Source organism: Phalaenopsis equestris, unplaced genomic scaffold, assembly GCF_001263595.1.
Source record: "Phalaenopsis equestris unplaced genomic scaffold, ASM126359v1 Scaffold000855, whole genome shotgun sequence".
Classification (NCBI taxonomy): Eukaryota; Viridiplantae; Streptophyta; class Magnoliopsida; order Asparagales; family Orchidaceae; genus Phalaenopsis; species Phalaenopsis equestris.
In genome coordinates this window covers 122,179-146,118 of record NW_018165295.1, presented here as the reverse complement: position 1 = coordinate 146,118, position 23,940 = coordinate 122,179, and the positions used below count along the sequence as shown (strand labels likewise).

Here is a 23,940-nt window from a genome sequence, read left to right as displayed (position 1 = left end):
CTTCCTTCAATCTATTTGAGGACCAAATAATTTTGAAGCCTTGAAATCATTCATATCGCTAATTTTAAATTGTTGATGATTATGGATGATTTTGATATTATATTTGAAGATTATAATGTTAAAATCTAATTATGAGCGAACAAGCATCTAAATTTGGTGGACTTTCACTCGAAAGTCTTGCTTCACCTCCAGGTCTCAACTCTCTCTCTGAGATGATATTTAATTGGTTTCCACTACTGCCAGAGCCAACAATGCCTTTGGTATTATTAGATTTAAGCACGATTTGTGCGGGATTTAAGCTTAAGTTCTGCTAAATACTCATTTTGGACAAAATAAATTCTACCCAAATTTAAATCCCGTGCCAACCACATTTTTCCATAAATCTAGGATTTATGAAATCCAGTGGTTCGGCGGATTTAATTTGCGTTGGAGATGATAGTTTATAAGGGTGACGTTGTTACATACCTACCTTGCTCTATAACATAACGCCTTCTTCCTCTGCCCTAAGACTACTTCGCGTAACTCGCAACTGCTAGAGCGAGCGTTTGTTTCTTCATCAAAATTGTTGGATGAAGCATCCATCTTTCTGCCAAAATTGCAAAAGTGAACTTAACCCATTATTTTTCACACTTTAGGTATTTAACATTTTTTCTCATATTTTTAGTTAGATCCGTCAAGGTGTATATAGCGATTTCATAATTTTTTGGATGTGCGATTTTGATTTGATGTGGTTTGGGTTTTGAATAGGAGTGGCAAGGCATTCATGTATTGCAAGAATCTTGTCAGTGGATCTTTAATTTTCCAATTTTAAGATTCAGATGTTATCAGGAAAAGAGCTGATACCAACTATTTGGGATTAAGGGTATTCGTAATGATGATGATGAATGCTGTTCTAAAAGAGCGCCTTTGTCTTGCTTTAATACTTGAACCAATATTCACATATGTTACTCTGGATGAGATGAAGAATATGTATATTGGAAGTTTATACTTTTTTTTTTGGTTTGATTATCAGTCCAAGCTTGAAAAGGCATTTTCAATTACTTTATGATGAAAATTTTGATACATTCTTTGATTATTGTGGATTTGTCATTTGATTAATTTTCTTTGATTTCAAAGCTAAAATTTACCGGATGGGATTAATTTGTTGAAAATAAACTTATTGATCCCCATTGGAAAATGTAAATACTTCTTCGAGGCTTGCCCTTCAGTATTGCGTGATGAACTGATTGGAATTTTGAGAAGTTAATTGTTGCATGGATTGAATTTGGTTGTGGATTTTCCTCCTCTTTCTTTCTTGATTAATACTTCCCCAATGAATTTTTATCTTTTTTTTAGCCTTAGAGACTTCTTTTTAGAATACACATGCAAAATATGAACCTCATTGAATTGTAAAAAAATGAGATGTTAGTGAGTCGGCAGTTATGACATGAAAAATGTACATTTTTTTTTGTTCACAGGTGGCACTACTCTATGTTTGTATTCTCTTTTTGAAAAATCTTTTTCGCATGTAAATTGCTCTACACAAGTTGCAGCGATGCCAATAAAATATCAACCATGCTTTATCCGGTCTCAATTATGATAAGGCTTACTATGAAGACGATAGGGATGGTTTCATGAAGATAGTCATTTTATTAATAAAATTTGTCTTATTTTATGTTTTTTTTTTCTTTTTTTTTTTTTGCTGAAGCTTCGGTCACGGTTCATTCTTGTGAATATTGAAATTTTCCTGCATGCATCAATGTTTTAGACTAACATAGTTAGCAATGTTTCTTTAAGGATAAAGCTAATAAATGTCAATTTTTTTTATTATTTTGGTTATTAAATCTCAAATTAATTAACTAGTAATATGATTTCAGTTCTATGTATATCATTTTAAAATTGTATGTCTTTGATAATTATTACCTAATTATAGTATGATTTAAACATATGCAGTACCCTTATTTTTCAGATTTTGTTTCCTAACTGAATACTTTGAAATTATGTTTGATTTGTAGGATGTTGTGAACTCACATTGATATAATCATACGTCTAATATTTCCATCATCCAAAAAAATAAAGTATATCCTCTCTTTTTTTTCATTTGATGCATGCATGATAATAGAATATAAACTAAGGAATTGGATGAATGTTGACTTTCAAAGGTTTATTTAAGAATTAAAGATATTTGAAACTAATCTTGAGTGTAAGCATGTCATTTTGAATTATTGTAGGACATTTTTAAGCAATTCTTTTATTAGAAAGCTGTTAATGCTTCATAAAGCAATCAATTAAATTACTCCTTTCATATTTAAATTGTGGCTTAATTCATATTCTTAACAATACTGCCTTAACTGATTCAATAGAATACCTAGTTAAGAATAAGTTTAATTTATTACACCGATGTCACGAGCAAATATATTTATTGTATTAAGATTTTTTTAGCAATATTATGTGTGAATGATTGCTTGTTGGTTGAAGTAGAACAAGTACCCATGCCATTGGTCAACTTATTTATCATCATTTTACTTGATAGTTGTTTAGGAAATTCACTTTTGTTAGTATAATATATTTTACTAGGGCACATTTTTATAAAATCATTTAAAAAATGCATAAAATGTATGAACCTCTCTTCAAAGAAAATGGCCTGCTAACTTCTCTATTGATTGGGGAATTATTTTTATTGGTTGGTCAACAATGAAATGTCTAAAACTACATTCAATTAAGATGCTAATTAATGCAATTAGTAGTTGGTTGAGAAAAAAATTGCTTGGGATATTTTTATCAAATTTTTTATTATGATGGATTTCAAATTTATTAAATTTATGTTTTGATGAATGCAATAAAACTTTTAATTGTTTACACTAATATTGCTTCCTCATTATATAGTTCAATTACTAATTAAGGTCATTGCAATTTATTTTCATGCATAAGAACTTTTAAATTGCCGGGATTTGTTTTATACATGTAGCATTTCATGCTATTTTCTAAAAGCAATTTTAAGATGAGAGGAATTTTGTCTGCTTTCTTGCTTTGTTTTGTACAATAATTTTTTAATAGTTTCTTTTAGTAAAACAAGGATAGATCCATCTTCCTTTAATTTTATTATTCTGGCCACTAAATAAATAGACTTTTTTCTTATTTGTATTGAAGAAAAGCTAAAGAAAAAACAAAAATTCGTGTAATGAGCTCATTGAGAATTTGCAGAAATTAGTTAAATTAATCCACTATTTCATCTCTCCTATACTCAAAATTTTCAAATGCAATCTTATTATTCAAACAATGGTTTTCTATAAAACCAGGGCAACTGAAAATATATGACCCAAAAGTTGATTCAAGCTCTGAAATGTTAATAGCACTTAAGAAATTTATTTATATAACTTGAGCAAAGCGACCGTCGATGCGATTACGAAAATCAATTTTCTTTAACCTAATAGTCAAACAAAATATTGATGTAGCCTTGTCCAACATGAAAATATTAGCAACTAAGAATCTATGAATGTGTAGTACTTACCACATACATCCAAATGTGTGATTAATAAAAATTTAGATGAAAGTGACATTTTTTTTTGCACAAAAATTGTACATTGTTATGTGGTCAATTTACACACCTTAGAATAACTTTGTAGTATAGTTATTCTGTGGTATTATTTCTTTTTTTTCATATCATTTATTGTGTGAATCACCAAACTTAATACTAGATATGAAGAAAATTTTGAAGTGCAAGTGAATATGGTATGTTAGTTTGAGTTTGCAATATGCTATAGATGAGGTTCATCGATCCATGTTGGTGAAATAAAGAGCTTGACCCGGACTCTATGGTGGCTGAGCAACATAATGTAGTACTCGGAAAATTGATTATGGTGTAGTATTTGTATGGAAATATAACCAATGTTGTACTCTGGAAGAATTTGTGGTGCATTAAATTGAAGATTAGACACATCTTACACAAAGGCAGTTATGACAAGGTTTAAAAACATTATGGCTGACTTCGGGATGTTCCAATTTGTCCAATAGGAGTGATTGGGTTTGGGATGAGGAGTTACACATCTTTGTATTAGTTGATGAGATTGGATGAAATAAAATTGGTAACCTTCTTATATATAGTCTTACTCATCTATTTTGTCGCTATCTTGTGAGTTGATGTCAACACGCTCATAGTTCTTTAGATGAAGAGGAATTCCTTCGCAGACCGGACATGAATATTTACGTGATATTTTGGTTGATCATTATTTGCCCTCCTACAATAAATTTACGCTACCATTAGTGGCATTTGTGTAGCTTTATGATATTTTAATTAGTCATGAACTATTTATTGACAAGAAAAAAAAAGATTACAACTAAACAATTCAAGATATTTCTTAGAGTTGTTGCATGTGCCCATAGTTATAGACAATTGCATGAGTTTATCCAAAATGTATTGGAAACATTTTGTTGGTATTTCAGCCATACCTTGCAAGTAATTATGTTATTGACGGATGAGCTTGTTAATTTACCTCCAATCGAAGTTATGTGTTATTCTTACAAAATAGCAAATTCATAATTCTATCCATTCTTTAGCAATATGGTCGGGGCATTAAATATTACACTTATACTTGTAATTGTTGGTCAAGGGTTGCAAAATCAATATCGAAATAGAAAGGGATTCACTTTGTGAAATGTGATGGTGGCGGTCTCGTTTGGTCTCCAATTTGTCTACATTAGGGTTGTCAAAAAAGCTCGTTGTTCGCAAACAGCTCGTGATCGGCTCTTAAAGTAGCTTGTGTTCGACTCGTTCGTTATGTGAACGAGTCAAATACGAACAAGTTTTTAAAGCTCGAATTATAAACGAGCCGAACACAAACAACTCTTTGTTCGCTCGTGTTCAGCTCGTTTTAGCTCGAAATAAAAAATGATATAATTATTTATATAATAATATATTATATATATTTATATCTAAGTTTAAATAGTAATTGTTATTGTGGTAATGTGGTTATGCGACTTTTTTTTGCATACATTTGGTCCAGGTTCAAATCTAGCACTCTATATCTATTTTTTCAGTTTAATTTTAACTAAGCCAATTTCGAGTCGAACACTAACACACTGTTTACGAGCCGGTTTCGAACACGAGCCGATTTCGAACACGAACAATTTCGAACGAGCCGAACACGAGCTGAGCCTGAGCTCGCTCAAGCTCGGCTCGTTTACAACCCAATCTACATCATGTGTAGTGGGAGGGATTTGCCTCAGTCATGAGGATGTTATGATGGCTAGTGGAGGGGGCATTTCAAGTATTTGAAGGACTATATTATCTAGTTGACTCAGGGTATGACTAACACTAATAAACTTATGACTCCCTTTCGAGAATATTGTTATCATTTGAGCGAGTGCAGGGGAGGCACATGTTGTAAATATTCAGTAACATATGAGTTGCACAACTACCGTCATGCCCAGTTACATTATATTTTCAAAAGAATATCTGACATTTGTAAGAAAACATTCTAACTGCTAGCTCATATGCGATAATTTCGATCAATGTCCAAGCGAATATTGTCCTCTTGTGCAGCACTGTATTATTTTTTTGGCTTTTTCATGGCGGTGACCTTTATTTAATATGTCTCATATTGAAATGTAACATGATAGCAAGCTGGTTGATGTAACTGCTAATGATGAAAACCACAACATGCATGCATCAATTGGGCAAAGGGGGATGCAGGGCGGCATTTAATTGTTGCAAATATATGGGAATGCACTTGTTGGTCATTGGATTTTTTAATTCAAACTAACTCTATTTGAATTTCTTAGATAAAAAATGCTCACAGAAAATGGTGTAAATACGCCACTGGACGTGATCATTTGCTAATCATTTGCATAATAATAGAAGAATATTGTGGCCTATTATCTTTTGGCTTTTAGATACTCACAATGTTCTTTGTTTTATGGACTTCTATGTAATAAAGACTTTATTTTTAATTTAAATTGTCACGAATGAGATGACTCTAATCTAATTGTTGAGCTTATTGTGAAAATGTTTAATGTCAATCATGTTTTATTTCTGCAGTTTATTTCAAATCATTCATTAAAGATTAGTATCTAAATTCAACTTAAACTAACAAACTTAAATCCTAAGTTTGCAAACAGTACATCACGATTTAATTGGATTTAAATTCTATCATATTGAAAAATTTTTAGGATCTAACCCCCCTCTAGGATTTAGTATAACCAACTTTAGTTAAATCTTCACTGTAGCCAAACAACCCTTTAGTGATCTAGTTATAGTACAGTCAGACTCATGTCCTACCCGAAGTCCATAGGTGAGCTTCATATGCCCTCCATGGATAACTGCAAATCTTGACAAAGGATGAAAAGGATTGAACTTCACTTCAAAGACATTACAACATCTCTTTAAAACAACCAATTCGAGGAAAACCTTCTCTTTATAAATGCCATTGCTCCAAAATAAATAGGGAACATCTTTCTCAAACTTTTGATCCACGCTATTCAAGCTAAATGCATGTCCGAAAAGGATGAATCCTGTCCTTTCTTCTCCTTCCTCCTATGCCCATTCTTCTTGGTATGATGAGGCGGGCATTCCCTAAACTTTGTACATTTTGCCTTCAAGTTGGATTCCTCCACTCACTGCACTATGCCACTTTGGATGTGGGCTACAAAATACAAAACCAAACCATATACTCCACCTTCTTTGTATGTCTTCCATTGCCTACCTCCCTCTCTTCTCCTTAATAGAGACATCACCATACCTCATATGAGGTCCAGTGGATTTTCTGCAAGGGAATCAACTGCCATCCTCAGCCCTTCGCCTTCTTCTCCTGGATTGCAAAATATCTCAGGCTGCTTCCTTCTCCAGTGTAAACACATCCCCTCCCACATGTTATATGTAAAATTATATTAGTTTGTGTATTTAACAATTCTCATGATATGTCAGACAATGAAAAAAATACGCGAAAAGAGTTTAGAAAATTGCCTGAGATTGCAATGATGCAAAGTGTTGTTTGGTGAGCAAAGGTGCCATTAAGGCACTCCAAGGTGCTCTTATTTAAAAAATATGAATCACTATTGAAGGCTTAAGGCGTTCAGTTAGTGCCTACAACTATCGTTTAAACTTTTGAGGCACCATGGAGTTAGTGCTCATTAGCGGCGATTAATCTATCTTAAATTTGCTTTTCCTGTTTTAACTGAATTCTGATAATAGCAGGCTGATTTTTTTTTTCATTCTCCCAACTCATTTTAGGAAAACTTGAATGCTCATTTTTTTTTATACTTGTTAATAATGTATTCATCTATTGTAATGATATTCAGAGAGAGGCCTCCCTTCCTCCTTTGTTGGGAAGACCAATATTTCCTAATTCATCTACAAGGCAGACTTCACGATCACGAACAGAAAATCGAGCTGGCCGTTTAAGGAGAAACATTAGTAGGCCTACCATGAGTTTGGAAGAGGTAATTTAGTTGTGAGCATTTTTTTTTGAATTGGTAACATTTTATATATTTTTCATCAATATAAAATGCGATACTTTGCAAACTTTTTTTTGCAGTGAGTTTTTGTTTCTTCATTGTTTTTATAAGCACAAATGAAATTTTCCATTCTTATCTGACATTTGGTGGCATTTTCTACAAGAATGGAATTTATCCCAACCTGAAGTGAATTAGTTGTGCTATAAGTATTTTATTTTATTTATTTGTATTGTTTAATTTATGCCATATTACCTGTGAATTTCTTATCCTTTGCGTCATAATAACCTCTAGTTTTAATGCCTGTTCATCTTCATGACTGTCCTAGCAAGCCTAAAAATAAAAATGGGAAATTTACATATGTAGCATACAATTCTTATGTATTTATGTATCTCACACCTAAACTTTCATATTTACATACATAGCACTTTGTTGCTTTAAACTTTTAACTGAAAATGTGTATTTTAATTTTAAAAAGTGGTAGTAGTTCTATTTTTATGTGATATTAAAGATTTGAGTGTTACACGTGTAAATATAGAAGTTTAAGTGTGAGATATGTAAATATATAAGAATTGTGTACTAATAAAAATTTGTTTGGCATTGCTGTCTTTTACTGTGGTGTGTTATGCAACGTTTTTTGATGCAGTGTTATCGAGTAAATTTGATGACTTTTGTGCCAAATCATGTTAAAATTATTGTTTCAATTGCTACAAGAGTGATATTTTGTAAAAAAATGTTGACATTTATATGAGCTTGCAAAATGTCTAAAATGAATATATTATTGCTTTTATATTCTTATAAGATTTTACATAGGAAGACCCTAATGTAATGTTTAATTTGCTTTTATTGTATCCTAAAGGTCTCATATTTTAATTTATGAAAATCTCTCTGCAGACTGTACACAAGTGTACAACATTCCCTTCCGATACCTTGTATTGTGGGAGCTTCATGCATAAAGTGCAAACTTTTTATATAATTATAAATTTTTTACTAATCATAAATAGTTTATAATTGATTAATCAATTAATATCAATATAAAAGCATGGAAACAACTTGAAACTATTTCAGCTGTTAAAGGAAGAAGAAATTGGCAATATAAAACTATAGAAAATGGAGACCAAGTTTCTTAGAATTGGTGATTCATGCAGGAAGGAGATGGTTCTAATTTTTTTTCAAATTGGGAAGTGAAAAAAAAAATTGAAAGGAGAGATGGAAATGACAATGGATGAGGAAAAGGTGGCTTAGTTTTAATTAATTAATCAAATAGTGATAAATATGATGTTTCCTATCCTCTTTTATAGAAATCAGGTTAAATCGATAATTCAAACTGATTTAATTTTTAATTCAATAAAATCCTATCATAATAAAATAAAAATAGTTCTAATGAAAAGGATGTTTTTAGATTTTCTTTTTTTTGTCAAAACTAAATCCAATAAGAAGAAAACAATAATGTTATAAATAATTCAAAATAGCTAAAATAATACAAATTTATCTTGGTTCATGTCTTCTACTGCATCAACTCCCCTTGAACAATAAAATTCTTCCCATAAAGACTCGTGGAAGAAACATTTGTTCAAAATCTGGTGCCTACAGAGGAGATAGTGGTAGAATTTTGGTTATTATCTCCTAAATCATGAGCATGTGTTTTTTGAGGCAAGGAAAGACAACGTAGATAGATACTTTGGATTCATCTATTACCATACATTTTTGAACTTTCATGATAACTGCCATGAAAGAGGAACTTATGGTGGTAAACACAAATGCAACATGTATTTTTGATGAGGAAGCAAATAAAAATTTGGAGGATGTGGAATGAAAAATATACATGGTGAAAAATTCTAGGAAATGTCTCTGACAACAAAATTGATGTAAAAAATGATAATTTTTGTGCGATTATTGATTATGGGCTTTTGTTGATGAATCTTTCTTTATTTTTACATTCTTAGTTCTCATGGAATATGCATTTGATTTTGGGGCTATTTGGTATTTGACTTTTTTATTGTTTGGGGCAAAGTAAATGTAATGCATTATATTTTTTGAGGTATTCTTAATAAATGGAGAGAATGTTTCTACATGGCTTTAAAACCTGCTTGATTCGAGTGAATTCGGATTACCCTACAGCTCTCAGGCATTCAGAAATCCAGTATGCATTCAAGCCCTCTGCTCCTCGTCGCAAGACCCCCTTTCATAGCCTTTGAACTTCAAGACATCTGTTCTCCACTATTTTGGTAGCCTTTGCAGGCCTCGAATACACATGATGCCCCTCCGCCACTGGCCTTTGTAGATCCCTCCATTACTTTCCGCTTGAGGGGACAGTACTTGAGATTGAATCTAAAGCCTTTGCAGTCTTTACCCTATGCCCTTTGCCGAAATTCACAGCCCTTAGTACACTCAATACTTTTCGCTTGGTAGATCCAACCAGCCTTAGCCGCACCTTCCTCCGTCCTTGTTAGATTAGCATGTCTTCTGTCTTTGAAGTAATGCTGGAGACCCAGATTGAAGAGAAGAATAGCTGCATGATTAAAATCTATAATGTCTCCTATGAATTTCTTCACTCTTTCGTCTAGTACTTGTACGCGCTTGTACACTGCAGAAGCTCTACTTGATGAGCAGATTGCTTTTGATCTATTGGTTCTTGCCAAGAAATACCAAGTGAAACATCTCAATTCTTTCTGCGAGAAAATTTATGATTTCCAAAGTACAGAATGAGAATGCCATTGCAAGCTGCACCTTTGCTCATCAGCACCATGCTAAGCAATTGATTGAAACTGCTTCGTCTTCAATCTTAGAGAACATATCTGCATTAATTGAAAAAGAAGTACAAGGAGCTTTTGGACAAGGATCCCCGGCTTGTGGTGGAGATATATGAAGCTTATTTAACTAGGAAAGTTAACACTGCAGAAAAGTAAAATCTGCTTACGGAACATGGAAAAATATAAAGGGGGAAAAAAGAAGTTTATTGTGATGTCTAGCTTTATGCAATTTTTTCTAGGAATTCAAATTAAAATTTCATCTCAATGTCTATTGTTGTTAGCAACTATACACTGTTCAGATGTTTGAACTTGAGCTTGATCCAGAACTGAGCTACAAATGATGAAATTTAGTTTGGGGGCTTGTTTGTTGTTTTGTTGTCGAATTGTTATTGTAACTGCATAATTTGCAATTCCCTTTTCATTAAATTGTGAAATTAATCCTTATATTGGATGGTGATTATTTAACTGAATAATATGTTGCTAGAATGTTAGTGAGTATCCTGGATATTCAAATTTGCACCGAGAGACATTCGGGAGCATGACATCAAAGGACTAAACATATGTTGAAAAATAAAATAGAAGCTGAAGGAGGATGGCGGGTTATGCTTGCGTTTTACCTAGGATTGATGAAATGTTAAAATATATAGTGTTTTTTTGTGGCTGATGGATGCAGTAGAGCATCATTTTAATGCTTAACTAGATTATTAATTTTTTTTTGTTTGTCTTCTGGAGATTGATTGAATAGTAGAACGAAGTATTTATGTGTTTTGCTAGGATGCAATAGCCTGTAATTTTAAAGCTCATTAGATTATTTGTTTCTTGTGCGTGTTCTAAAGTATTATGGAAATGATTAATGATGTTTGTGGGGATAACAGAGTTTTGCTTCCTCTGCCACTTCATAGAATATTGGATTTGCTAAGTTTAGATGGGAAGTTATCACAGACGTTTTAATGCCACCTCTTTCATGGATTATGATTGTGCATAGTAGTTTATTTTAACCAACTCTTGGACAACGAGTTTTTGGTTTGTACTGCAATGTCCTTTCTATATTGATATTTTGCTCTTGTCTATTAGGCCATTTAGATAATATATGTTTTGTTTATATGTCAATTTTTTGGATGCGATGAACATTCAGAAGGTATTGTTGTTTGAAATAGTGTTGTAACGTACTACAAATGCTTTGTTTGTTTATGCTATTATAAATGTTTACATTTATCTTTTTTTAACGAGCATTGAATCAGTAGTTATGAGCTATGATATGTAGTTGACAACCAGAATGATTTTTCATGGTGTTGTAGAATGAAACTTCAATGCGAGGCATGATTTGTGCAAGGAATGATTGATAACGCTAATACTAGAATGCTATTATTCTTTTTAGATATTTGACTAATTATTGATTTCTTTTTTCCAAATGTAGATTTCTTTTTTCCAAACATATTTGTTGTAGTGATTCTTTTCAAAATTAGTTGGAATGCATGATATAAAATTTGTGGAGAATTCGTTAGCTTTTCAATCATATTAAAATCATCTAATTCTGTCAAGAAACCAGTACATTCTGCCTGAAACAGTGACATAGGGTCAGATTTTTCAGGGAAGATTTTGTTTGTTTGAATCCCTGTAAAAACTTGTAGCTTGTGTCCTAAAAAATTGGCAAAAAATGATTAGCATAAAAGTTGCAATAACTTTTTTTTAGGTTTCAAGTGATGCCAAAATAGTTCAATTCCGTCAAGAAACGAGCGCGTTATGTTTGAAATAGTGAAATAAGTTTGGCTTTTCCAAGTCTGATTTTGGTTTTGCGAATGTGTTTGAGAATTATAGGGTATCTTCTCGAATTTGGTTGGAATGATTAGCATAAAAGCTGTAATAAATTTTGTTAGCTTTCCAATGATATCAAACTTGTTCAATTCTGTGAAGAAACAAACAAATTATGTGGAAAATAGCAACATTGTGCCTGATTTTCCACTCTCCATATTTTCTTTCTATAAACTTGTGAAAAATACAGCATATCAATTAGAATTTAATTGAAATTATGGACAGATGCCAACGCTATTGTGCTATTGTTTAACCGTACTTCACAACTCTACTATTCTCGAAAATTTTATCTTGATGCTGTTCATTTCAATGAATTTTCTTTCGTTTGTTATTTTTCTTTGAAATTGATTTTCGAGAAATTAAGAAACTATCTGTATAAGCTTGCATAGTAACGATTGCACATTAATATCTAATTGCGACCTACTTTTAAATTTTTTTTGAGAGGGGTATAATATATGAATTACTAATTCGATTGTATTCTAAATCAAATCTTTATATTTATTTATGCTACTCCCAAGTTTTAAAATTATATAAAATGATCAATAAAATTAATTAATTTAAAATAAAATTTATTTTAATGTTATTTTATTATAAAATTTATTTAAATAAATGTGTATTAAATATTAAATATGTAAATTTATAAAACTTACATGTTATATAACTAGTAATTAGGAAAAATAATGTCTCTATATTTACTTTACTGATAACCAAATAACTCTCAGTATTTAGAATCTGCTGCTTTTTTTTACTCTGGATGCACTTAATCAAAAAAAAAAGAAAAAAAATTCTCCTTCATTTACTTTATAGACGACTAAATGATCCATATGTATTTAGAATACACTGTAAATTGAATATACAACACTCTATTTACTCTCTATTCTTTTACAGGCCACCAAATAGCCCTTTTAGTTTTTGGAAATTTAGAGTGTGAGGGAGGGAGTTTGACCATTGGTTTGAAATTCTAGAGGATTTCGTATTTTATATAATTATTATTGTTGCTAAATGAAATAAAAAAAGTTCTAATGATTGCCTACTTTTCGTGAAAATTAGATGCAATAAAAAACTAGTAAATATGCTAGAAATAATGCACAACAGCTAAAATAATCCATAATAATATTCTGTATGCATATTATGTAATGGATTGATAACAACCTTATGTTTTGATTTGTTGTTTATATTTCCCTTTTGATAATTGCCTCCATTGTTTTTGCTGTCGGAGTTTTATGACTTTGTTTTCAAAGGATATTTTCTTAATATAGTTGCATTTTTCGGGTGCCACAACAATTTGTTGAGTACATCAAAGTTCCCTAAAATTTACCAGCAGCCTAAATGTGTCATTTATATCACAAAACAACCTTTTAACTGATGAACAATCACCAGTAGTTTTTCATGTTTATTAGTGTGATTAGCATTAAATAGATGTGTATTTCATTATTTCTTACCTATTGTTGATCCTTCTAGAAAAGTATTAATTGTTTTAATTCTCCTTTCATAAGGGTTCCTTTCAATTTGTTTAGTCAGATTGGAATATCACCTCTGTTTGACCATATCATTATTGGAAGATTTACATTCATACCGCTTAATTCCTATGTATTGATATATCTAACACCTAAACTTCATTTTTTACATAAATTTAAAGTATGAAACGGTGTATTTCACTTTCTGGAAGTTAAATAGTGGTATTTTTTATATGATGTGAAGGATTTTGGTGGTATAAATGTAAAAAGAAAATTTCTGGTGTTAGATATGTACTACATAAGAATTGGGTTGTATGTATGTAAATGACCCATCATTATTTCTTATTTAACATATGCAAACTATTTTCTTGATGAATTTTCTTATCCATTTGGTTAATGATGGCGATATCATTAGTACAAGTGTTATGCCTAATATTTCGTGTGATTGAAATTTTTTCTTTTTTATTTCTAGAGGTTTCACTTTCTTGAAGCCCTTGAAGCTGCATTTGAATATGACAATGGCCTGGATACTCCTGTACATTTTTTCGACGCACAACGTGATTTTAACGAGTAAGTTGTATATTTTTTTAGGAAGTTTTACAAACGCACCACTCGATTCTTTTGTGTTTAGATATCTAACACCTAAACTTCAATTTTTACATATATACCACCTTATATATGCATGAAAACATGTATTTTATTTTTTTATAAAGTTAAAATGGTGGTATTTTTGATGTAATATGAAAGATTTGGGTTGTATAAATGTAAAAAAGTAAAGCTTAGGTGTTACAAATGTTAATGCAATGGAATTGAGTGGTATGCATGTAAATGCCCCTATTATTTTGGTATCCTTTATCTTTCTTCTTATGGCTATTGTGGCATGTTTAATTCCTTTGCTAATTGTGCAATATGAAACTATTAAATGCTCCTATTTATCACACAAGCTGCATTTCTTTCTCCAGCAAATAAGTTTTATTGTGCTGACAGATGCCCTTGCCTTTGCACCAGTATTTTATTTGAAAATTGGAAAAGTAAAATGTTAACAATGTTTGTTTAAATAAATTTATTTGAGGGAAAGAAAGCTATGAAATCTTGTATAATTTATTTGGATATAGCACAATTATGTAAGTCAATAAGAATCAATCAGACAGTCATATATAACTTAAGAAAGATTAATATCTATTTATCTACTGTAATCTATTCTATATTCTTAACTTAAATAATTCTTCTAATTAGGCTAAGGGCCATAAGGTTAATTATAAAGATGATTATGACTGTAAAATGAGTATCATTATTGAATTATATGGTAACATGACTGACTTGATAACCATAACAAGTGAATAATCTTACTCCATTGGGATTTCTGACTGATTGAATTTTCTGAGTTGATAAGTATGAATTTTTCCAATAACACAAGAAATTATTAAGCAGATATTATTTAGTTGTTGCTTTACTAAACTAGAAACTGCTCGTCATATTCTTAGACTTTTTTATTTGAAGGGCTTACGTCTTCAATTGAGAAATTAAGGTATACCGTGTACTTAATAAGCTATAACCATAATTGGTATTTACCCAATAGTTGTATTGCATAAAGAAAATATATTGTCATGTTCCAAAAATACTTTATATATATTACCTTAAAATTTATATTTAACTGATATTGTACGTGCATGTTTTTACATTTGTGTCCATTGTACCCAACTTTTTGGTTTTGTATATAATTAAAGTTATGCATATGATTTATCGCCTATATAATTTTTTAAAGAAGCTTTTGAATTATTTTTGAAAAAATATTCATATTCCTGGTTTTCATAATTGGGACACCTAAGCATATTAAATGAGAGTTTTTTTTTATCAATTTTACTCACAGTTGAATATGGTTGATGAGAATTGTGAAAGCTCTTTAAAACAATGCTAAGCATCCAACATGCAATCGAATGCAAACTATATGTTTGTATGTATGTATGTATGTATGTGTGTATGTATGTATGTGTGGATGGATCCAGGCCAATATTTTGCGTCATAAAGCATTGCACGTTTCACCACCAGATGGATCATAAAGCATTGCACGTTTCACCACCAGATGGATCATACATAAAGCATTGCACGGTTTCACCACCAGATGGATCATAAAGCATTGCACGATGGATATTTTGCGTCATAAAACATTGCACGTTTCACCACCATCTCATAAAATTTTCCCTTAACTCTAAGCTATAATTTACTATCACACAATTCGGCCATTATTCTGAACTTTTTTTCCAGTTTTATCCACAAGAAGAATATCATCATCGAAAAACATACACCAAGGTACATCCTCTTGCAAATGTCAAGTAAGAACATCCATAGCTAAATCAAAAAGATATGGCCTTACAACTGATTCTTGATGTAATCCAACTGAAATAGGAAAATACTTAGTCAATCATCTTTCTATATGAACACAAGCAACAACTCTAGTATACATATCGTTCATTACTTGAAATATAAGGCATATCAACATCTTTCTTTTTTGCAACTCTCCAAAGAACTTCTCTTTGAACCTTATTATAAGTTTTTTCTAAATCAGCAAAAAAATTTAGATCCTTCTTATTCTCTCTATATTTCTCTATCAAAAACCTTAATAAATATATAACTTTCTTAGTAAACTTGCCCGACATAAATCCAAATTAATTTTGAGAAATTTTTGTATCACGTCTTAACCTATGTTCAATTACTCTTTCTCATAATTTTAATATATGACACATTAATTTCGTTCCTCTATAATTTGCGCGTTCTTGTACATCCCTTTTATTCTTAAAAATAAGGATCAAAATACTCTTCCACTCCTCAAACATCTTTAGTTTTTAAAATAATATTAAAAAATTAGTAAATCAAGAAATTCTCAAATTTTCTAAATATTTTCACACTTCTATTGGAATACCACGAGGTCCTATTTATTTATTACTCTTTATTTTCTTTAAAGCCTTGTCAAGTTTCATTTTACTCATGCAACTGTAAATATATATATATATATATATATATATATATATATATATATATTAATGTTAATATTATTAATGATATTAAGATCACTAAAGTCTATCGTATTTTCAAAATTTTCATCAAAAAATTTATCAAAATATCTCACAAATCTATGTTGAATATCCTCATCTATGAAAAATACATTTTTGATATTCATTCTTAATATAGTTGAATTAAATTTTGCTTGTCTTATTTATTTGTTTGACTATTTTATGCATATATTTTCATTCTCTTTAGTATCTAATATATTAAAAATATCCTTAAAAACAAAATGTTTAGTATTACAAATTATTCTCTTAGACTTCCTATGGGTTTTCTTATATTTTTCATAATTCTTTAAATTTTTACATTTTAAACTAATTTTAATAATAAAATTTCTTATATATATATATATATATATACATATATTTGCACATTATTATTTTATCATCACCTATTTTTATTTAGAGCATTAATTCTTCAAGTACATCTTTTGCAAATTTCTTAGTAGTGTTTGTTATTTTATTTCACATAACATTATCTTCTTCATGGACAACCCAAACTTAGGATATTAAAATTTACTTTTAAAACTAATGTTATGTCTTTTAAGTGCTTTCATCTAATTTTATGAAAATATTTTATTGTATCTTTCATCTTTCAACCCTTTATCTTAAAATCAAAATTTGGAATGATCTTATAATCTTTATAATTGCGACGATTTTTTTTTGTAATAAGAAATAATCAGTTTGTGTTTTATTGGATCATTCTTATAAGTGATAATATGCTATTCTTTTTTTAAAAAAAAATAAAGTATTAACAATAATAAAATCATAAGCTAAAGCAAAATCTAACAGAACTCAATCTTCTTCATTAGTCTCTCCAAAACCATAACCACAATGAAAATTTCTAAAATCTTCTGCCAATCTATCAACATGCCCATTTAAATGTCCTCCAATAATTTTTTTTTTCAAATGGTATCATTTGTATTAATTTTTCTAGTTCATTCCTTTTTTTTTTTGAATATATATTTAAATCTACCTCATGAGCACACACTTATAACATTAAGATTTTTGTTATCAACAATATTATTTAGGGCTATAATTTTATCTCGAATTCTATTAATCTTTACAGCATTTTCTTTCAAACTCTTCTGCATGATTACACGTATACCATTTCTATTACAACTTCTACCTTAATCCCTAAGTTCAAAACTGAAGCTATTAATCTTTTTAGCCTTTTTTTCAACTCATTTATTTTCTTGAATGCGTATGATATTTATTTTTCTATCAACCATAATGTCTATTAATTTCATTAATTTACATGTGAGAGTACTTATATTTCAAGTTCTAATGGACTTAACTTATTAGATGGAAACCTTTCATAATGTGGGAACCTTTTGCTGATTTAATACTATACACGGGCGTCTGGGCAACACTCCTTGCATAGTTTTCATCGTATTTAGGTCACGCAATACGTCACTTTTAGAGGACACCCTAACATTTACATAATGACATAAAGGATTGATGCATGATTTTTCTACAAAAATTCTATATTGATTATCGACTACGTAACACTCATCCTCCAATTTTCTTTGGATCCTGATAATAGCACTGTTCAGTCATTTATTATATTATTTAAATAATAATGTAATAATTTTTTAAAAAACTCAGTGGGATAATTACAATCTTAAATCACGGTACTAAAAAAATATGAGTATTATTTATGCTAGTTATTAATTTAAAATATGCAAGAAATTATATCTATATGGTTACATTTTAATTTAGGTTTTTACTGAAATTAATATTTCTCACTTATTTCTTTTATATTTTATATTAATACATCCATTTTTGGGGCACCGTTTAAACGTAGCCTGACTAACTCCTAAACAATATGTACTCAGTCGGCATAAGTGGATCCTAGAACATGTCTTGTATTATTTGAGCTGGAAAATACTCATGCTCATCTCTGCCCGATACATACACAATATGCATGGTGGAGTTTGGGTATTATTTCCACTATTATCTAACTGTTATTTGTGTTAGTAGAGAAGACATTGTGTGATGATATATTAGCGTCCTCAACTAATGCGCCAAGTCCTTCTATCATCATGCACATGCAAACATTTATATACACAACTTTTTCATTTACATTCACTGTTACATACAATATTTTGTTTGTCTATTAATAATTATAGTTCATCTTGTAAGAATATATGTGTCTTGCTGTGAGAAGCTAATGTTTTCCTCAGAGGTAAAATTATTAGATAAACATTGATGAAGTAAAAATAACATGTATACTTCTTTTTAATAATATGACATATCAAGTAGTAAGCAGAGTAAATCATCAGAGATCATTATACAACATGTTAATACATGGAGAACATATGTTAAAAACATATTGGTTAAATGCATGAGGTTTAGTAGGAATTAATTATTTAATTTAGCAATGTAATTACCCATCTTAAATTTAAAATTTTGTTTTAAGCTTTTAACTTTAATATCAATGTGACGTTTGCCAAATACTATAAATCATATATAAAATACACCTGTAATAAGAAAAATTAAATGAATTATAAATATTTAAATGTATCTCTCTCATTAATACTTAATTAGTATCACTTCGCTTTTATGCGACAATAATCACTCATACTTTTCCTATTCTTGGTCTCCTAGGAAATGTTTAGTCGTTCTCTACAATGAAGCAATATCTTGAAATACTTTAAAATATTCTAATTATTAGAATTAATATTTTTATTTATAAAATGAAACAATTTTATGCTAAAATATTGACATTATTTATTAAAATAATTGTCTTATTTAAACATAAATTTAATAAAAATCATCATCTGATTATGGAAACTTTGTTAATTAAACTCTTATTTATACATAAATAAGTTGGAATTACATGTGAATTTACATTATTTAAAATTAAAAGACTTAACAATAATATATCCTTTCGTTATATTCATAAATATATATAATTAGAATGGTAAATCATAATTTTATAACAAAAATCCCAAATAGTCTTACACATTACAATGCTTAAATGTTTACCTATATTTATACAAAAATAATAATAACTGTTATTCTATATCATACTCTTGGATTAGCTCTTACATTTAATAATTTCTTGCATTAAACCTTAACCTATCATTCTAAATCAAATTGCCTTGAAAAAACATCAAGAAATCTCAATTTAAGATTAAGTTTACCTTCCAATAGCAAGAACTAAAGTCTTCATCATGCTGGACCTCACTTCCAATTTATTTTTTGTGAAATAAATAATTTAATATGACAAATTAATAAGTATGCTTTCAATAAAAAAGAAAATAAATTGGATCATGCTTAGGATTACCTTTCACAAAGAAGAATAAGAGTAATAGTTCTAGCAATGGAACACCCTATGCTCACAATCATTATCTTAGATACGGAATCAACTGCTAGCTATCACGTCCTCGCTGCTTACTCGATAGAGTCCTCGGTCCTCACACTAGTTAATTTGCGCAATAGCTCCCTTGGCCGCACTGCACGACAAAGTTTCTTGCTCATTCGATTCTGCACAAGCTCAGTTCAATCGGTGCTATATGTTCACCTCCTCTCCGACATGCATGCACCTGGCTCACACACTAACTACAAGCCCAACCACAAGAGCACAACAACAACTCAAATTACTTGATCGGGTGCATTTCTTAGCTCAATTTCGAGCACCATTGCCTATTGTCGCTCCCTCCTAGACACACTCGTGCACCTTTGCTTTTGCTTGTGAGATCGTTCTCTACTGATGGAGCCTATCGGATGACTCCTCACTCTTCCTCTTCCGCTTCCCTCTCATTTTTCTCTCCTTTTCAACTTTGTTAATGCCTGAATGCTCACGGGATCTTAAACACTAATTTGACTAATGTAAGTTCAATGGAGTTGACACTAGACAGTTACTATTCTCAATGTTCTTCCAAAAAAAAGAACTAGGCATTACACTTGCTTGAGGACAAACATAACCATCCATTTGAAAAGAAGGGGTGGCGTGCCCAAAGAAAACACCACACGAGAGGGAAGGCCAATGCATAATATCATGATCAAGTTCTAATCTCAGCCCGTTGATAGTAGATTAAATAATTCCTTATTTTGAAGGTTAAAAGCATGGCCGCTTTTTAGAACTCTCGCCCGCAATTGGTGAAAGTAAATGGATAAAGCCACAATATTGCTAAATGGTCCGTAGAGAAGGAGATCATTAAATTGACAAATGAGAGAGGAATTATTGTTCCAATGGCTTTTTGAAGGTTGGTATTCATGCAATTTTGAATTTTCCAAAAACAAAAAATTCAGAAAAAAAGGGTAAGCAGTTTTCAATGATGCTTTAATAAGGTTGGAGCATTGATTGGTGTTATTTAACCAGAAATCCGAAGGAGCAAGGTTGCTAAAATATTTACTAGGGACAATATTTCCAATATAAATCTTCTATTAAGAAGAATTGACTACCAATTCCTTTTATCTTGGAGGGACAAGTTGACTGTACACAGGCCTTTAATGCCAAGGCTACCTCTTTTGGCCTACAAATTTTTATCACTTGTTGAGATTGAGACCACTCACTTCATCACTCTCTTTTCAAAATAAATGCGACCCATCATTTTTCTAGACAGACTAAGTTGGAATCCAAAATATAGAGAAATAATAGGGAGGAATGGAAGAGAGCATATAGTTGATTGGCACAACTCAACACCCTCAATGGAAAAGTTTTTTTTTTCTTTTTCAGGAAGAGAGTTTTGATTGTCTTTTGTTCATGAGATGGTCCATAAGGTCCTTTGTTGGCTTTTGGAACCTAGAGTAGTACCCCAATACTTGAAGAATTGTGTTAAAGAACAAAACCCAAGTTCTTGGCAAGAAGAGCACACAAATATTTTTTTTTCTTTTTCCAAGCTGAATATTTAACTTTTTAGAGTTATCAATATTAAGCCACTAATTTCTTCAAATATACATAGATAAAATGTTTTAAGAATAAGAGCTTGATTAGAAAAAGAAAACAAAAAATGAAAATAAAAAATAGAGTATCATCATTGTATTGAAAACTATTTATAGCCGATTCTCGCTATTTGTAATGGTAGCCTTCGATCCATTTATTAGTACCTTGTAAAATGTTATTAAGTACATCATTAGTAAGGATAATAATAATTGTTTAAGACCCTGCAAGCTCTTAACAATGATTTGAGAGATTGAATGAGTTTAGAAGACATACTAAGAGATAAATTTAGGAGGAAAAAATCATTTTAATAGGGTATTGTAAGGGAAGTTCCATTTACAACTATCAAATATTTTTTCAAAATCATTTTGAAGTTGAAAATCTGTTTGTCTTTTTGATGATAGAATGTATTTATTTGTGAGTTTTCACAATACAATATAAAGTACCTTTACCTTTAACAAAAGAATCTTGAGAGATATGGATAATTGAAAGTAGAAGGCTTTTAAATTTGTTTGCTGTTACTTCAGTAAATAAGTTAGAGCTAAGTTTTCTCTTTATTAGAAATAACCCTATTTTCAACTTGATTAGAAATAACCCGAGTTTTCAGTTTTATCTGATTTATAAATTATTTCTCGTATAAAAGCTAGTTCTATGAAAGAAAGAGTTGCCGTGATCATTTTTCCACTATTATTTTACTTTAGGCCACTCGTGCTAACAAATTTTCTCCAATTTATTTTTGAGCCAAAAATTCTCTTTTTCATAATCTTCCATAACTTCAGGAGACACAGACCCGATTCAGCCTCAAGCTCGGTGCTATTAAGTCATCCAAAATTAATTTTGTCTTTCTCAGCCAGGATATGATGTCTTTTCTAGAGTTGAGTCTTCTCATTGAAATTCTTATTATGGGTATAGAAAATGTTCCATTATAAGTTAGGGGCATTTACATACATACCACCTAATTCTTATGAATTTACATATCCAAACATCTAAATTTTTCTTTTTACATTTATAACCGAAATCTGTCATTTTAGATAAAAAATACCACTATTTTAACTTTAAAAGGCTATATTTACTTCTTCATGCATAGGTGAAAGTGTAATAAATTTTAAATTGAAGTTTAGGTGTTGGGTGTGTCAATACATGGGAATTGGGCGGTATGTAATTTTTTCTATAATTTAATCAATTCCTTACAACCTTCCTTTTTGATCCAACAATTTTCAAATATGTACAACCTTGATTATGAAAGGAGCAAGATCGGAATAGAATTTTTTTGGAAAATGATCTAAATAAAAGTTTGTTGAATGATTTTTTGGCCATCATTATGAAATAAGTTGACACTGAGGGGGAACTGCACAATTCATCAAGTTAACAAAGATTTCACTCCATATTGCTAGACCTACTTAATTTGTCATATTTAAGAGTGACATAAATCAGAATAAAGAAATTGATAAAGTAAATATTTAGATCTTTCAAAGGGGAGTTTTTAGCTGTTGGAAGATCTATCCTCAAAGCCCATGATATTGGTGAAACCGCCAAAGGAAAGCCAGGATGATGAGTGATAAATAGAATTATTTACATCCAATATTTCAGAAGAGAGCCAAATTAGAAAAAAAAAATTTGAATTTGTGGGTGAAAACGAAGCTCAAGAGCAAGGAATGTTCATCAAAAGGTATCTTGAAACTTCTACTTCCACCAGAATATGAGATCAGGTTGTTGAAGATTGTAATTCCTTTCCTTAACACTAAAGATGTATTGTGATTTGAGGCACCAAATATTCTGGAAATATAATTTTAAATAACATGGAGACATTTATATTAATAAGATTTTAACTCCCAAGATTGATTATGAAGCAAACCAGAGGTCTTTTTTCTCAAAACAAAGCATTGTCGGGATGCTTAGATTCTTTTTTTTAATTCTTTGTGAAAATAATTTTGATAATTAATATGGGAGTGCAATGAATGAAATCATGTTTTGGAATGTAATCACTATTATCAACCTTAACATAAGTCAATGTTTCCCTGAGACGACTTTAAAAAATGTAAGATTATTCATGGAAAAACAAATGAAGACAAAAGTTTCAAATTTTGAGTATACAATGAACAATGTAATCTAATTTTTATTCGTAATATTGGATAAAAGCACATCAATTGCAATGAAGTACAAATATCATACCAATTTAAGTGTGATATCTGAAATGAATTAGCCAATCTGCACTTGAATTTTCCTTCAGAAGATGCACAAAAATGAAACTTTGTTTTAATTTGTACTTCTCCACAAGTTGAAATTTTTAATGATTAGTATTTTTGCACAATTTTGTTGGTCCTCTGTGTCAAAGTATTTTTTGCAGGTGTTTAAACGAATTGATTTTTATGCTCTAATGGTCTCAACAAAGTTGTAATATTAACAAATAAACTCAAAAAGGGATATCTGCAGCTTGTTCAAAAGAAAGCTACAACAATAACAACAACAAGCATTTATTCCACTAACTGGGATCGGCTATATGAATCTCTTTTCTCTATTGTGTCCTATTGAGTGTC

General features: G+C 30.4%; 1 protein-coding gene across 1 annotated transcript in view; it reads left to right on the top strand.

Moving 5' to 3' along the window:
* Positions 1-23,940, top strand: part of LOC110031875 — a 43,601-nt gene that overhangs the window by 16,526 nt on the left and 3,135 nt on the right. Inside the window, exons 4-5 of the mRNA XM_020735299.1 lie at positions 7,276-7,416; positions 13,923-14,020. Of these exons, the coding sequence (XP_020590958.1) occupies positions 7,276-7,416; positions 13,923-14,020 (239 nt within the window). The remainder of the gene's footprint in view (positions 1-7,275; positions 7,417-13,922; positions 14,021-23,940) is intronic.